This window comes from Lissotriton helveticus, chromosome 4_1, assembly GCF_964261635.1.
Source record: "Lissotriton helveticus chromosome 4_1, aLisHel1.1, whole genome shotgun sequence".
Taxonomy (NCBI): domain Eukaryota; kingdom Metazoa; phylum Chordata; class Amphibia; order Caudata; family Salamandridae; genus Lissotriton; species Lissotriton helveticus.
In genome coordinates this window covers 930,257,638-930,275,353 of record NC_136063.1, presented here as the reverse complement: position 1 = coordinate 930,275,353, position 17,716 = coordinate 930,257,638, and the positions used below count along the sequence as shown (strand labels likewise).

At 46.3% G+C, this 17,716-nt stretch overlaps 1 protein-coding gene across 4 annotated transcripts in view; it reads left to right on the top strand.

Moving 5' to 3' along the window:
* Positions 1–17,716, top strand: part of ARHGAP28 (Rho GTPase activating protein 28) — a 1,241,333-nt gene that overhangs the window by 1,055,866 nt on the left and 167,751 nt on the right. For all 4 annotated transcript variants that reach the window (XM_078687539.1, XM_078687538.1, XM_078687537.1 and 1 more), the window contains 3 exons: positions 9,254–9,399; positions 17,294–17,459; positions 17,553–17,644. In XM_078687539.1, the coding sequence (XP_078543665.1) occupies positions 9,254–9,399; positions 17,294–17,459; positions 17,553–17,644 (404 nt within the window). The remainder of the gene's footprint in view (positions 1–9,253; positions 9,400–17,293; positions 17,460–17,552; positions 17,645–17,716) is intronic.

The following is a 17,716-nucleotide window of genomic DNA, read 5'->3' as shown; positions in this document are numbered from 1 at the left end:
ATGGAAGCATGAAATGGCGAGTAAAAATTAACAGTGAGCAACTATATTCCGCTGTATGTAGAATCTGCAAGCCAGCTACCAAGTAATGGATAAGTCGTGGAAGCTCCCTGTACCTTAATATCCAATGAGGTGAAGGCAGGTGAAGCGGCAGGGCAAAAGCGTGTCATCATAGTAGAGGACCGGGTAGCAAATCACCCAGTGAAGAAAGAGACAGCTTACATCCAATGCTCTTCGGCAAGTTGCGAAGGCAGGACAGCCACCTTTGAACCCAGGCACTTCTACACCATAGCGGAAACCTGTGTGAGAAAAGGTCAAACGCCTCACACAATGACGGCTGGAGATGCAGGAATGTATCCGCTGGTGATATTAAAGCTGAAGTTAGGAGAGCTGGGAGGCCGCAGAAGAAAAGATGTGGAGAGCCCAGGAGCAAGGTGAATGTTATCACAGAGAGAAACGCATGAGGCGGCAAGGAAGACTGAAAAATCGCGGCGTCACAAAATGGCGGCCGCGCCGGTACCTGTGGCGGAGCTGTTCATGGCAAGAGGTGGAAGAGGTGTGGCGCCGCGGCCAGGGCGACTGACGCTGGAATCTGGGGATCACGGTTCGATCCCCGGCTCCGGCGGCAGGTTAGCCCAGCACCATGTGACTCTGGGCAATAGCTTGCTTAATCTTCCCGACGGCCCCCAGCGCCTAGAGACCCTAATGGGTGATTGTGCGCTTTACAAATGTGGATTATTATTATTATTATTATGGCGGCATATTCCTCAGACTCAGGGCATCCCAGCGGAAAGACAATGGTCGCGCTGGCATCCAGGAGTGTTCCGCCGCTACCATAAGCCGTCCAGCAGGAAAGAAACGAGCTGTAGAAGGTACGCCTCACGAAGCTTCCGCAGAGCCTCACACGGGCGCCGCCATTGCCATCGGGCGCCAAGCCACGCCCCCCCATATTGTATGTTCATGACGATAGAAACCACAAACTGTCCCAACAATAGTGCTGGCTCGCTTCTACCACATTGACTTCACAGAGCGCACGTAGATTAGGCTCCTGTGCAAACCTTCTTGCACATTGTAGGTGCATTGTGTTGATCCATGCTTTAGCAATCTGGTGCACCATTAAACTAGTCTTTTCACCATGACTGTGATTCTTAGTATGCACTTCCTTTTCCCTGCAATCACTCCCTTATTTCTGGGATTCTTAGCCTAATCTTCTCTTCTGCTCCACCACCCATTATGTGGAAGGCACCCGTCCTCCACATGCTCACAAGAGTTCCTTCTCATTTTCATATGCTCCGTCCAGTCCTCAAATGCAAGCGACCATTTAGCTATCCTTCACCTCAATTCTTTTTATGAGTCTGCAGTTCTTCCATACATTTGCTTTAGTAGCTTCTATTACAGTTTTTGACCTATACAAGTCTTCCATCTACCTTTTACCTTCAACCACCACCTACACTTTTTATTATAGTTTGATAAGTTTGCTGCATCATGAAGAATTATGAAAGCCTGAGCAGCTCTTCAAATGTCTGACTGGCTGCTGGACGGAATGGGTCTAGTTGCTGCAGATGTCTAGTCTTGAGAATTCCCTTGTTGCACAGGTCTACAAGAACTGACACGACATTCCTGGCTTTTTAACAAACTAAAATTTGCATACTTAGATTTATGTGCCAATACACAAATAATAAAAGCAAAATTCCATGTCCCTGAATGTAGCATGCTTTTGATAAAAAGCCAGAACTGCCTCAAATTACTTTGAGCTGCTTGACAGAAATGTGTGTTGTAGCTCCCTCAAAAATAGGCAAACATTCTATTGTTAAACATTTATTCTGATCAGATAATAATTTAGCCACACAAACCCCACATAGAGGATTAGATAGCTAAATCTATCTGTCTGAGAGCATTAGACATTCTTCTTGGCTTCACTCTGTGTACTTTATCAAGTCTCTCCCCCTCATATCTTCAGTGTGAATCATGGTGAAAATGCCAACCAAGGAAGTGTTCAGATTTGTGCCCTCTACTACTTCTACTAGTCCCAGACATCTGATCTCCTGTCTCTGGGACCAGTCCTCCAGTTCATCACATTTTGCTAGTGCCACCTCCGTTGCCCACTGTACCGACCTCATCTTCTCTGCAGTGCTATATACTGTTGTTTTCTGTCTATTACCCTTTCACCTGGTGAGTCAACATCCTTCCATAGACTGTCCAGCTTGGGCCTGTATCATCCCTTAATCACTGGATGTCCCTAGCCAAATTAGCCGTACGACCTTCCCTCACTTCTCACTTTAAAGAGTCCAGGCCATCCCTGGAGAAAGAATTGGTTAGCACTATAAGGTAAGCTGGGCAGTCTACACGCAATGTTAGTCCACAAGAATGGGTTGATTCACCTAACCCACCTGGGGCACAGAAATTGCTAAAGCTGATTAGGTTTTCTTCTTAAGTAGAAATTGAGATGACGCTGGGTTAAGTTACCTCTTGTACCTCACTCACTTACTTGCCACTTTTCCCCCTCACCTTCAGCCTTTACAGATTAAAATTGAAGCGATCCACTCTTGAATCATCACCTTGAGAGGCAGAATGTCACATAAGGCTAGTTTCTCCTCACCAGACTCATTGTTTTATAGTTTCAAATTGTAATTGCTCCCCCAAGTTCCCTTCCAGACACCCTCACACTCCACTTCACCATGTATTGGCCTCCCACCTCCTGAATATCAGATGTAGAAGGAGGCACTGAGCAAAACTATTTCATCTGCTAGAGTTCACCTCTTGGTGAATGCCCATTGTCTTCCCCGCAGCTGGGATCTCCTAGCCAAACAACCCCCAGTCTCACAATCCCTTCCTAGGCCACCACTCTACAGCCTGATGCTTGGTCCAAGGAGTGGCTCAGAGCCCCACTTTCAGATTGCTTGCCCTCAAAGTCCTCCAGGTGCATAGTGTGGTCACGGGCATTGTACCCTCTCCTGACAACACTAACAATCTTTCACTCCACCACTGGGACTCATTTCTACATAGGTCTCTTTTGCACCATGTGGCTCCAGCCACCATCTTTGACCAGCTTGCTCTGCCACACTTAGAAACCTCAGCGGTCCCTATGTTCAGCCATCGGAGAATATGTCTCCATGTCAGCTTAAGACTCAGGGTGCAACTCCATATCTCAGGGCTCTTCAATGTATTTCTTTGCAGTGTAATTGTAATTGCATTTATATAGTGCATACTACCCCTGACTAGGCCTCAAATTCCTTTTTCGGCGAGTAGCACACTACTCTATGACCCAAAAAGGATTAGTGGTGAATTAGTATAGTGAAATATGAAATTAACGTGAGCAGTGGACGTGCTAGTCTGTTTTTGGATTGAAAGGGATAGAGGAAGGATAGAAGAGGGAAACGTTAGCATTTATTTAGCACCTGCTACCCTTGATGAGGTGTTGAAGCGCTTTTTGGCGAGTTAGCATGCTACTCCAGAACCCAAAAAGAATGAATGGTGAATTACTATAGGGAAATATGAAGCACTGTCCCATTTACTGGACTGGGGACGAGCAGCTAGAGATTGTTTCTGCTAAGTACAGAGCCATGCCCCATGGGCATCCGCAGAAATGTTTCCGGGGGGGGGCAACATTTTAACTTCATCACCATCCTCCGACATGATTGAGCACAAGTATTAAATACATTAAAAAAAATCTATTAAGACAAAGAGCTTAAATAAACAAAGAAACCCATAGGGGGAAGAGGAAAAATCTTGTGAGGCGCCACAGCAGACGACCTGGCAACTACAATAAAACAGAGGGAAAAACTAAAAATGACCGGAAAAAAACAAAAACATTCTAAATCAGGTTGATGCGGTTCTAGAGCATGGGTACTCGCAAACTTTCTCTCAGGGGCCAAATTTAAAGTGTGGTTTGTGGCCGAGGGCCGCACTGGTGGGGGCGGGGCCAGAGGGGGAGGGGGGAGAGGCTAGAGCAACAAAAAAACTATGACCATGAGGTTGAACACAGGTCCCTGCAGCTGACGCCTTCGTCCACTTAGCCACCAGACCCGGCATACAAACATCTTTCTCTCTCTCTCTCTCTCTCTCTCTCTCTCTCTCTCTCTCTCTCTCTCTCTCTCTCTCTCTCTCTCTCTCTCTCTCTCTCTCTCTCTCTGTGTCTGTCTCTCTGTCTCCCTCCCTCTCTCTCTGTCTCCCTCCCTCTCTCTCTGTCTCCCTCCTTCTCTCTATCTCTGTCTCCCTCCCTCTCCCTCTTTCTCTCTCACTCACTCTGTCTGTCTATCTCTCTCTCCCTCGCTCTCTCTCTGTCTCTCTCCCTCTCTCTCCCTGTCTCCCTCCCTCTCGCTCCCTGTCTCCCTCCCTCTCTCTCCCTCTGTCTCCCTCCCTCCCTGTCTCTCTCCCTCTTTCTGTCTACCTCCCTCTGTCGCCCTCCTCCCTCTGTCTGTCTCCCTCTGTCTGTCTCCCTCTGTCTGTCGCCCTCTGTCTGTCACCCTTTGTCTGTCTCCCTCCCTCTGTCTCCCTCCCTCTGTCTCCCTCTCTCTCTCCCTGTCTCACTCTCTGTCTCACTGTCTACCTCCATCACTCTCTCTATCTCTCTCTCTCCTTCCCTCTCTCTGTCTCCCTCTATTTCACTCACTCTGTCTGTCTATCTCGCTCTCTCTCCCTGTCTCCCTCCCTCTGTCTCCCTCCCTCATTTTCTCTCCCTCCCTCCCTCTGTCTGTCTCTCTCCCTCTGTCTGTCTACCTCCCTCTGTCGCCCTCCTCCCTCTGTCTGTCTCCCTCTGTCTGTCTCCCTCTGTCTGTCGCCCTCTGTCTGTCGCCCTTTGTCTGTCTGTCTCCCTCCCTCCCTCTGTCTCCCTCCTTCAGTCTCCCTCTCGGTCGCACTGTCTCCCTCCCTTTGTCTCCCTCCCTTTGTCTCCCTCCCTTTGTCTCCCTCCCTCTGTCTCTCCCTTCCTCTGTCTCCCTTCCTCTGTCTCCCTTCCTCTGATTGTCTCCCTCTGTCTGTTGCCCTCTGTCTGTCGCCCTCTGTCTGTCGCCCTCTGTCTGTTGCCCTCTGCCTGTCGCCCTCTGTCTGTCGCCCTCTGTCTGTCGCCCTCTGTCTGTCGCCCTCTTACTGTCGCTCTCTGACTGTCTCCCTCTGCCTGTCTCCATCCCTCTGTCTCATCCCTCTGTCTCCCTCCCTCTGTCTCCCTCCCTCTGTCTCCCTCCCTCTGCCTCCCTCCCTCTGTCTCCCTCCCTTTGTCACCCTCTCTCTGTCTCCCTCTGTCTTTCTCCCTCCCTCTATCTCCTCTCTCTGTCTCCCTCTGTCACCCTCTGTTCCCTCCCTCTCTCTCTCCCTCCGTCTCCCTCTATGTCTTTCTGTCTCTCTGTCTGTCTTAGTCTCTGCCCCTATCTGTCTGTCCCTGTCTCTGCCTCTATCTGTCTGTTTCTATCTGTCCCTGTTTCCCTCCCTCTGTCTCCCTCTCCGTCTCTCTGTCTGTCTCTGCGTGTCTTCCCCTGTCCCAGTCTCTGCCTCCATCTGTCTCTGTCTGTCTCTATCTGTCTGTCTCCCTCCCTCCCTCTCTCTCTCTCTGTCTCCCTCCCTCTCTGTCTCCCTCGCTCTCGCTCTCCCTTGCTCTCTCTCCATCTCCCTCTGTCTCACTCACTCTGTCTGTCTCCCTATCTCTCTCTGTCTCCCTCTCTCTGTCTCTCTCCCTCCCTCCCTTCCTCTGTCTCCCTCCCTCAGTCTCTGTCCCTCAGTCTCCCTCCCTCTGCCTCCCTCCCGCTGCCTCCCTCCCGCTGCCTCCCTCCCTCTCTGTCTCCCTCTCTCTCCGTCTCCCTCTGTCTCCCCCTCTCTCTGTCTCCCTCTCTCTGTCTTCCTCTGCCTCCCTCCCTCTGTTTCCCTCTCTCTGTCTTCGTCTCTCTCTGTCTCCATCTCTCTCTGTCTCCGTCTTTCCCTCTCTCTCTGTCTCCCTTCCTCTGTCTGTCTCTGTCTGTCTCCCTCTATCTGTCTCCCTGTCTGTCTCCCTCCCTCTGTCACCCCCCTACCTCTGTCTGTCGCCCTCTGTCTTCCTCCTTCTGTCTCCCACCCTCTCTCTCTCTCTCTCTCTCCCTCTGTCTCCCGCCTATCTCTCTCCCTCTCTCTCCGTCTCCCTCTGTCTGTCTCTGTCTCCCTCCCTTGGTCTCCCTCCCTTGGTCTCCCTCCCTTGGTCTCCCTTCCTCTGTCTCCCTCCCTCTGTCTCCCTCCCTCTCTCCCTCCCTCCCTCTGTCTCCCGCCCTATCTGCCTCCCTCTCTCTCTGTCTCCCTCTGCCTGTCTTTGTCTCCCTCCCTCTGTCTCCCTCCCTCTGTCTCCCTCCCTGGCTCCCTTCCTGTCTCCCTCCCTCTGTCTCCCTCCCTCTGTCTCCCTCCCTTTGTCACCCTCTCTCTGTCTCCCTCTGTCTTTCTCCCTCCCTCTATCTCCTCTCTCTGCCTCCCTCTGTCACCCTCTGTTCCCTCCCTCTCTCTCTCCCTCCGTCTCCCTCTATGTCTTTCTGTCTCTCTGTCTGTCTTAGTCTGTGCCCCTATCTGTCTGTCCCTGTCTCTGCCTCTATCTGTCTGTTTTTATCTGTCCCTGTTTCCCTCCCTCTGTCTCCCTCTCCGTCTCTGTCTGTCTCTGCGTGTCTTCCCCTGTCCCTGTCTCTGCCTCCATCTGTCTCTGTCTGTCTCTATCTGTCTGTCTCCCTCCCTCCCTCTCTCTCTCTGTCTCCCTCCCTCTCTGTCTCCCTCTCTCTCGCTCTCCCTTGCTCTCTCCCTCTTTCTGTCTCCCTCTTTTTGTCTCCCTCTTTCTGTCTCCCTCTCTCTGTCTGTCTCCCTCTCTCTCTCTCTGTCTCCCTCTCTCTGTCTCTCTGTCTCCCTTCCTCAGTCTCTCAGTCTCTGTCCCTCAGTCTCCCTCCTGCTGCCTCCCTCCCTCTCTGTCTCCCTCTCTCTCTGTCTCCCTCTGTCTGTCTTTGTCTCCTTCTCTCTGCCTCCCTCTCTCTGTCTCCCTATCTCTGTCTCCCTCCCTGGCTCCCTCCCTCTGTCTCCCTCCCTCTGGCTCCCTCCCTCTGTCTCCCTCCCTCTGTCTCCCTCCCTCGGTCTCCCTCCCTCTGTCTCTTTATCTCTGTTTCCCTATCTCTGGCTCCCTCCCTCTGTCTCCCTCCCTCTGTCTCCCTCCCTCTGTCTCCCTCTCTCTGTCTGTCTCCCTCTCTCTGTCTGTCTCCCTCTCTCTGTCTGTCTCCCTCTCTCTGTCTCCCTCTCTCTGTCTCCCTCTCTCTGTCTCCCTCTCTCTCTGTCTCCCTCTCTTTCCCTCTCTCTCTGTCTCCCTCCCTCTGTCTGTCTCTCGCCCTGTATCTCCCTCTATCTGTCTCCCTGTCTGTCTGTCTCCTTCCCTCTGTCGCCTCTTCCCTCTGTCTGTCTCCCTGTCTGTCGCCCTCTGTCTCCCTCCGTCTCCTTACCTCATTGTGTTTATCTATAATTATGTCCCCACCTCTCGCCTCTTTTCCTATCTTCTCTCGTCCATCATTTCTCCCTCTTTCCTCTCCCCCTCTCCGTTTGTCTCTACTCCCCACTACGGGCCATATGTATCAACATACCCTTTTGCGATTCCTAAATAGCGATTTTTAAGGAATCGCTATTTAGAAATCGCAAAATGGAATGTATGAAGAAATTCGCTATTTTTTTAGCGATTCCTTAAAATTCCTTAATTGCGATTAGCAAATTGCTAATCGCAATTAAGGAATAATTTCCCATTCATTTCTATGGGCCAGGAGGCCCATAGGAATAAATGTGAAATTATTCCCAATTTGCGATTCGCAATTTGCTAATTCCAAATTGAGGATATTTTCAAGGGTGCAGGGGTGTCTCAAGAACACCCTGCTGCACCCCTGAAAATGACATGTGTGGGCATATGGCGCCCATACATGCCCTAAGGGCATGTATGAGCGTCACATGGCACCTTTGATTTAAAAAAAAATGCTTTTTAAAAGAATTCGCAACTTACCACCAACTAGAAGTTGGTGGTAATTTGCGATTCCTTATGGGCATTTTGGAATTTATTTTTCCTTGATACATTGCATTTAAGGAATCGCAAAATTTGCGATTCCTTAAATGCAATCGCAAAATAAGAAATGGCAAATTTTGCGATTCCTTATTTTGCACCCAAATTGTTTCATACATACCATTTAGCGAAAATGGGTTCGCAAACGCCGAAATTCTGCGAATTTCAGCGTTTGCGAACCCATTTGGCCTTGATACATATGGCCCTACGTCTCTTATTTTTCCTTTTGGCTCTGTCTCTCTCTTTATCTCTCCTCTGCTCTTACGTCTCCCTTGGCCACAACATGGAGGAGAAATTAAATTTTTCACTCCAACATTGTCAAAATCGAATTTTCATTTTTTTCCCATTTTTAGTCATATTGTTCTTTAAATGTAGTTATTTCAGTCCATAGTGTTTTTTCCAGAGTTTTTTCACTGTTAGCTGTATACAGCATTCTCCCCATTGCACAAACGGATGGAATTTCATAAGAAAGTTTCAATTTCAATCCGGTCTGTCACTTCACAGTTTTTAAACTAAGAATGTTTGCACTAACCCCGCTCCCCAAACGCCCCCACCCGCGCCCCGTAGTTTTTTATCTGATTGTTGTGGCCTGCTGTGAGAGACTAAAGCTCCCGTCCCCTGCCTAAGACTTGCTAATTGTGCTGCTCACCTCCTGAGGCCTGGGATGGGTGGAGATGCTCCATGCTGTGCCTCCTCTGCCGGCCCATTGTCATTTTGCCCATGGCAATGGACCGGCCTCACTCTGTGACCTGCTGAGAGTCACACTCGGCGCTGTGGCAGCCTTTCAGGTAGGAAAATCGGCCCAGGTATGTGGGCCACTGCATCCTCTAGAACCGGGCCTGAATCCGGGGGGGGGCAAGAGCCCCCTCTTGCCCCCCCCTGCGGACGCCCCTGCCCCTCAACTTCAAATATTTTTAATCCCTTCAATAGTAGTTGTGCTTTTTATTGCTTGCCCTCATTTGTATGTATATTTTGTTTTTTTATGTCTAGTCTGTTATTTTTTTATACTTTCGCTTTTTAAATGTGTTGCTTATTTTATTTTCCCTCCCCATCAGTTTTGAAGAAAGCCCTTGGGTTATATTATGAACAATTGGTTTGTGTACAGGGTCCATCTATGCCCTCACCTGTCCATCCTCTGACTGAGAAAAAAAATCATTAGATGCAAGTTATGCTTACCTTGATCAAATTATATTTTATACCATCATTTATACACTCTATTCATTACAGTTAAGAGTTGTCTGGAAAAGGCCAGTCCATCAGTGGCAGAAGAACTCTCCTTTGAGGTCTCTTTCTCAGAGGCTATTGCAGGGGACAACAAAATCCAAGAAATCCCCAAGAATCAGCGGATAAAAAAAGATGACTCTGCTTTGCCTGTAAGTATTAGTCTGATAACAAAAAATTGCGATTTCCATTGATAATGTAGTTGTTCTTGAAGCTTGAAGAAGCATGGGGCCTGATTTCATAGACTTGAAACGGGGGGGGGGGGGGGGGGTCATGGGAAGAACATGCTACAACTGGCTGGTGGAAGCAAGCTCAAAACTACGATGTTATTAAAGTGTCAATTGGTCTGTAATGTTACTTTTGCTACATCTGGCATATTTTAAAATTGATGTTCATGCCTCATGTCTAACAGAAAGTTATCTGATTTGTGTTGGACATGCATACACTGTTAAAGCATTATCTCTCAATCCACCGTAGAAATAGTGTGGTGGATGTTATTCATCTGGGAAAAAAAAAACATTTTTCTGTTGCCACCAAAGATTATATCAGATTCTTAATCTCTAGATTTCTCTCACATCTCTCTTTGGATGCCACTGGATATCCCAAAGATCAAGAAGGTTCAAGTGGACCTTCTAATGAACCTTCAGTATATAATATGAAAGGTAACAGTGCAGTTTGCTTGTCAGACATTTGTATCCTTACAGTTTTGGACGATGGGCAAATGTGTCTTTTTTTAAATGTCTGAAACATATATGAAGGAGAAAATGCCTGCCGCAGAGAGGTACTACGCCACTCTTGCTGTATCGTGATTTGCAGCTTCTCCAAGTTTGAGCTCAGTCTTGAGGTTTTCATAGTAACATTCATACTGCTGTGGCCAGCATGGGTCATAATCAGTGTTCCTAGTATGAAATAAATATAGTATTTATATCCTCATTTGGTTCTGCTGGCTCACAGGGCAACTTGAGGCTCGATCATTGGTTAGTTGCCCTTGTTCCAATATAAATTCAGAAAATGGATCTCATGGAAAGCACATTTTATTGCCAAAATCTATCTGTAAACGCAAATTCTAATGTTTTATGTGGGCGGCATGTTCACCTTGGCTTGGCCCATTTTAAACATATCTTACTAACAATAATTTACTAACAATAATTTGCTCTCTATGATTTCTGCATTTCCTGACATGAATCTTATCCTGCGATTTGTGTCATTTGGCTTTAGTAGCTTCACTCCTTGTTAAACTCAGGAATGTATTCGGTAGCCAGGAAATTGTTATTTGTCTCCTTTGCTCCTTAACCAAGTTAAGGTCATACCCTATAATTCCATCATAAGCCCTTATGGAACTCACAGTCTTTAATGATTAAGTGTTCCTCAAAATGTGATAGATGCAACTTGCTGAAGATATTAGAATGAGTGGAGTAGTGTATTTACCTGAAGTGTGCTTGGATATGCAACATCTTTAATTTGGTAATTGAAGTAGATACATTCTATTGGTTCAACAATTCCTTGTGCTTAGTTGATTGCGTGTTTACACATGTTTTGATATCTGGCAAGCCTTTTGGTATCACACAAACACTCCTATAAGCGAAGTACTCTTAAGCAATCAATGGTAAAACATGGGAAGAGGCAGTTTCCATCAACAGAACGCACACCTTTCGCCCTAATAACATCTGAAATGAAATGAAATTGAATTTATTGAGCGCACTAAACCCAAGGGTGTCAAAGATGTCAGCCAAATTGTTGGACACAGAGAAAAAATATTACTCATTACACAAAGCTGAGAAAGAAATGGGATCAAGAATCTTTTCCTGAAAAACTATAATACCAGAACTAAGAAGAAAAGAACCAGATTTTGAGATGTTTTCTAAAAGGAGAAAATTATTCGATTTCTACAATGTTAGAAGGAAGGGTATTCCATAGCCGTGCAGCAGAGATGGAAAAGGATCTGAGAATTGCTGAAATCGCTGAATATGAAGTCCCCAATATACCTGAAACTGAATCAAAGAAAATGTGCTGGAAGTGCAACAGCATTTGTCCCTGTTTTTGTTCTCTCATGGTTTGTTGGTATTACAGAATGGGTTGCAGATTTTTGTGTGTCTCCTTCTTTATTACTCACAGCACGGGGCTTAAAATTAGTGCTTATATAGTGAATATTTGGCATTTCATAAGTAGCATAGTGGTGAGACCCCAGGAAAATTGGAGATTGCCTGTATGAATCAGACATAAAAGCAACATGGCCCTGGAAAGGTATCACCAAGGTATTCGCACACTCTTAGAATCCCCAGGATGGCCTTTGAGAGAGGTCATCCATATTGCCATATGAGCTACGGGGCTCCCGTTATGGCAAGGTATGAGGCATTTTCATTGAGCCTTACAAAAGTCATTGGTTACTGGGCAGTATCTGGTGGCAACACTGTTATTTAACTGTATGAACCATTGACAACAATAATACTTTACTCATTGGGAGTTATTCCATTTACAAAGTTGGCTTGTCAAGCCTAGCTGAGCCACGCAGGAAAGGCATACACCTGACTGAGGTACAGCATGACACAGTAAATAACTCATGAAACACTAAGATGCATATTTACTAAAAGTTCACACAGCCCAGGGTAGCAAGCTGAACAGTTCCAAATCTACTAAGCTATCAGCTCTATACCTGTGGTGGCACACCTGAGGTTGGCTAGCACCAATGCAGACACACTTGCCCCATGATTAAAGGATGCCTGGGATACAGGAAGGATTGTTTTTGTACAGTAAGGGATGGTTTCCTGCACATAAACAATCTTAAGAGGCAATTTCCTTTTTCTATGCGTGGTGCAGAATACATCACACATAGATAGAGGATATTTCTCCTCATTACTTCATGGTCGGGGTGTCGTACCATATTTTTGCAATCCAAAGTATACTGATTTCAGTAAATCTCTGATTGCGTCAGAGTCCATGGCTGGATGCACAGGAATGCCCATGCTCCACCCATGGAATCCCTACCACTATGAAATGTAATGCAATGTTGTGCAAGCTGTTGCGTTACATTTCATACATAGTCACGCAAGGCAGTGCAAATCACCCCTTGTGTGGTTTTGAAAATCTTACTTAACCCTTGTGTGATGTAAGGACAATGCACAGGCTTAGCAAATCTGGATTTGGTCAGTGTTACAGCTTCTAAAAGAGGGGTTTTATTAACAGATAACTTTGAAGAGCACTTAAAGTGAGTATTTACGTATGAAAACCTGCAGGTACCATCAGCTTCCTCTGCCTAAACATGAGCATAAAAGTTTAAGAGCTCTCACCTTACCAACCAAAATACTGAGAATTCACTGTACCTGGCACACTCACTGATCAGACTGAATGAGATTCTGCAATGGAAGCGTTCAGAGTGTAATGCCCTACTTTACCGAAAGACAATGTGATGCCAAACTTATGGCAGATTGTATGTTTTTCAAATACTAATGAATTACAATATGGGCCTCATTTTTGAGGAAGCAAAAGACACACAATTGATGGACAGAATGCAGAAGAAATCAAAACATTCACCCCCCAGTCAAGAGATCTGGGTGAAATCCATCATTTGGCCTAGACTGTTCCCATGAGGCACAGGGTCAAGACTGATTTGCATATGGCCAGGTCCAAACTGGTGTGGCATGGTGAACAAAAGAATGATGGCTTGAACCCAGATCTCTTGACTTCGGTGAATGTTTTGATTTGTTCTGCATTCTGTCCATCAATTGTTTGTCTTTTGCTTTCTGGCCCTAATTGCGCCGGGTATGCCCAGACGTGGGTCCCCAGCTCACTCTACCACTGGATTCAAGCTATCCTGGCTGATGAGGGATGAAACCCCGAAACCGGTCCTAGGGTGCTTGTGTCCGGTCCAGAGAGGACCTGGCTTGGCAGTTTAGGCCACAGGGTCAGGACTGATTTGCATATGGCCAGGTCCAAGCTGGGGTGGCATGGTGAGCTAAAGAATGATGGATTTAACCCAGATCATTCAAATGGGAGTGAATGTTTTGATTTCTTCTGCATTCTGTCCATCAATCGTGTGTCTTTCCTTTATGAGGAAGTCACACAGTCTTCCTCATAAGACACTAGACTGTGCGAAATAACAGGAATGTGCTGTATTTAAGGCAATATTGTGCAATTCTGTCCTTTCTTTTGCGCTGGTGCATTTTTGCCAGGCTAGCGATAATACAGGCACCCTTACACCATGCAGGATTGTTTCTGTGCAGGAAGTGGCACAATCCTGGGAGTCATATTCCTCTTTTTATGAGTGCTGTAGAATGCAGCACACATAAGAAGAGTAGAAAGGAGAAATAGAGATAGTTATCCTCACTATGCCTCCCCTGGGAAGGTTTACGTTTTTGGCAAATCCCCAGGTTTAAAAGTTCTTGTAAATGTGAGGATGCGCCAAGATCCATGGGAGTTGAGTGGGAAAGGGACTATTTGATTTGGGATTAATCACACTTCAAAAACGAATTCCCTGTAACTGTAAGGGCTCGAAGGTCAGTTCAGTCATTAAAGAATTAGTAATTAAAGAATTAGGCAGGGGACCACAGCCAATGGAATAATACCCTAAAATCATAGATGAAATGTAAAGACCTCGATGTTCCTTTTAGGACATGGGGCAATAAGTAGGAAGATAAGGGCATCCTATAGGTATGAGGGATTGAGGACAGAGCTAGTTTACCATATATCAAGTCTGGAAAATGTCTGATGCTTCATGAACTAGTTAATGATCCAGAGTTCCTTTTGTGACTCCAATCAGGGGTCCTATATCGCATAGGGCGCATTTTGCCTGCTTGCGCCATGCTGCACTTTTCAAATAGTGTGCCAAGCGCAAGCAGGGAGAGTTCACCCTATTACAATGATTGTGCCTCAATCTAGTGCTGACCTGAGGGCAGCGCCTTCACTGAACTATGGAGTGGCTGCTAAAAAAGCTGCTCCGTGCTTCTCCGTGACTGCACCTGTCTGCAAGGGGATGTCTAGGGGATCAATGTGACCCTCTTTCGCCCTTCAAAAGTGCTGCTTTCAGAAGGCAAACTGACAATGCACCACCATGTTTTGACACACAATGTGTCTGTGCCAGCGACTGCATGGGTGCAGAAGTAAAGAGAGTCCTTCATTTGCAAGGGTCATGCTCCCATGCAAATGAGGGAACACCCTCTCATGATAGCGATGGCACTACATGTACGCACTATCAGTATTACAGAAAGGGTTGCACAAGCATCTGCAACTCCTTCTGTCATACCATTGTACCCCATGGGAGCACAAAGTGTACTTCACTCATGCCATCAGATGTGCTGCTAGTATGTGGCTTAATCCGCTGAGTAAAGCTACTCACTGATCTCCAGTCAGCTGGGTTGTGTGCAGATCTTCCTGCAAGTCAGAAGTTAGCTCCTCTCTATTCTTACTGGGCAGTTCATATCGCCTTTACCTATTTTGTGCCCACCACAAACGTTCTTTAGGGTCCAAGGCTAATTCACGGCCACAATGGGACACACTCGCCAGAAAAGTTTGTGTCCCTGGCAAACTCTTGTTGCACAGTCTTAAGAAGTTTATCATGCCCATTTGTTCCGTTTATGTTGGCTCAGCTGTAGATGTTGCCTGAGGTCAGGCCAGTCAGAACTGCTGAAGTTCAGGGCTGATATCTAAGTCAGCCTGATGCTGGCAGATAGCTGAGTTTGCTAAGCAACAGCCAGCAACAGAGGAAAGGGGGGTAGGGCATGTTTCACTGAGGTGAGGAGAAACCTATGCTCATAGGGAGAGAGTTGGAGATTCCTTCCCCTACTGACCAGAACATAATTCAAATTGTGGTGAAAGGGCGGCAATTACGCCATCAGGCAGACTGTAATATTCACCTAGGGGGCAGTCTGCAGTGAGAGCCATAATCTTCTGCCACTATGCACTTGTTGTTCCTTATGATCAACTTCTGTTCAGTTAGTAGCGGAGCACTCTCTCTAGCTCTCGCACACACATAGACACTCACACTCAAAGACATACACACACACAATAGTAGCCATCCTCAAAATGTTGGATGTACGCATGGGCGTGTGTTGGTTGCCTTTCAGGGGATCTAAGATCTGTTGATGAAAATCTGTTTTTTTAAAGTGAGACACCTCCAGTGGATTTAGAGACTCTGCAGTCCAACATGAGAAACACTTAGAGCAGTTCAGAAGGAAGTGGTCATTAGGCAGCACAGCTTTTCTAAATGCGGAGACATTCTGTTCAAGAGCAAGAGCATTCACAGACTCTGCGAACAGCCCATTATTTTAACCCCTCAGTGGGAGCGGTGGGTCCTTATTTCCTGTCAAAGGTGCCCTGCAATGAAACTTTCATAGTGGTAAGGACACTGCAGTCAGTGTGTCTGCTTGATAATCTTTCTCCCTCCTCCAGAGAGGAGCCCTAAAGCCCATACGAGAATACACTTCTAGGGGCAGTCCTTCACCCAGGCCCTCCTCAAGAGAGAATAGGAGAAACCTGAAAAGAAACAAAGCAAGAGGGCACTATGGCAAACATAATCGATCTTTTTTAGTTCCCTGCATTAAGAAATGTAGCAGAGGACCATGGACTGCATGGGCTGCACCCAGTGAAGCAGCGCGCTGTCAACCACTGAGCACAAATAGTTTCTGGCCCTGCTTCCCACTCCACTTTCAACTAGGAAATAAATAAACAAGCTTCCTATAGTGCTCCTGGGCCAGATTTATGAAAGGATGTCATTGCCCTTGTGTCTCGCAAGCAGACACAAGGGCAACGCAAGCCTTAAGTGAGATTTACTATGCCATGCAGAGCCACCTTGCATGGCTCTGCATGGCATAGTAATCTGCCTTGCTTTACTCTGCCCTGGAAAGGCGTTCAATGGGTGGAACGTGGTCAAGGGTGCCTGCGTTGGTGCTAGGCTGCAGTGTGAGCACAGGGAGAGAGGAGGATGTGCCATAGCTTAGATATGACACATTCCTGCCCTCTCCATGTCATGCAGTGCAGCAGTTTGTCGTGCTGTATTGCGCTACTTCACATCTTTGTAAATCTGGCCTCCTGTCTGCAGATTTTGTTATTTTCTAATATTTTGGCTCAAAATTATCAAGGGCTTGCATTGTATTGTGCCACACACGGTGATGGGAGTGCAACACAAGCCCTTAATGAGATTTACCATTCCACGCTGCCTTGAATTACTCTGCCCTAAAAAAGGCATTTCCTGGGAGGAGCATTGGTGTTCCCACGCACCCACCCATGGTTTTCTGCGCATTCACATGTTTACTAGTACTAGTAAACCTGGGAAGGCATCAACATGAAACACCTTCCTAGGGGAAGGGTAACGAGAAGAAATATGTTTATTTCTCCTAATTTTTGCCTCTTTTTGTGTTTGCTGAATTCTGCAGCACACGTAGAAAGAGGAAAAATCCCTAGAGCAACAGAGACAAACCTGACTGTAACACAGGTCTCCTTGCATCATGGTGCAAGGGTCCCTGCATTGGCACTTGGGAGACACAAGTGCACCAGTGCAAAGGAAGAGCATAAATGTGGCAGATCTTACTAGATATGATGCATTCCAACCTTCTCCGTTCGACACAGCTCAGCAAGTTGTCTTGATGCGTTGAGCCAAATATTAGAAATTTGCTACATAGTGAGCAGGCGTAAAGGGTGTGTAGAGGTAACCCATTGGTTTCTATAAGGCTTCTGGGCATTTAGTGTGGATTTCAGATAGAACTGCTGCTTTGACCGTTTCCACCTACTTTGAGAATACAGAACATTTCATAGAATTGTTTCATCCTTGTTTCCGTTCTTATTTCATTCTTAATGCTAATTACTACTAAGCCAATTTTATTTCTTTAAAAGGAATTGTATTCCACACAGTAGAATGGGAAATGTTTACCTTTTTTTTAAAAAAATACACTATTTTTTGACAGAACAGCCTTTTGACAGTTTCTGTTTGCTCCGTCAGTACGGCTTTCTTTAACTTTCTGTTAGTATTATAGGATACTGTTGCTTGGTTTCACTACAAGTGTTGTCGTAAAAATAATATAATGATACAATGTAGTCTTACATTTTGTATTTCAGAAATTTATTGTCTGGAAAAGTAGATTTGGCTTAACGGAAGTGGGTGATTTGTCCCTGGAAGACATGAAGAAGATTAGATACCTGTCACTGATTGAACTAACAGCCTTCTATGATGCTCTGGGAATAGAGCTGAAGAGGAACAGGACAGCGCGGGTCAAAGGACGAGGTAAAAGGATTGGCGCAATGGATGGAGAGATGTTATCATAAGAAGTTGGAATACATTCTTTACTCACGTCTCCTCTTTCTATTCTACCCCAAGAAAATGGTCTCTTCGGAGTGCCTTTGACAATGTTGCTGGATAATGATCAAAAGAAGCTTCCAGGAACAAAGGTCCCTCTCATCTTTCAAAAAGTAAGTGAAATGAATCCATTAAACTAATAATACAAGTCGTCATATCTGACTTAGCCAATGCAATCGTGTCTT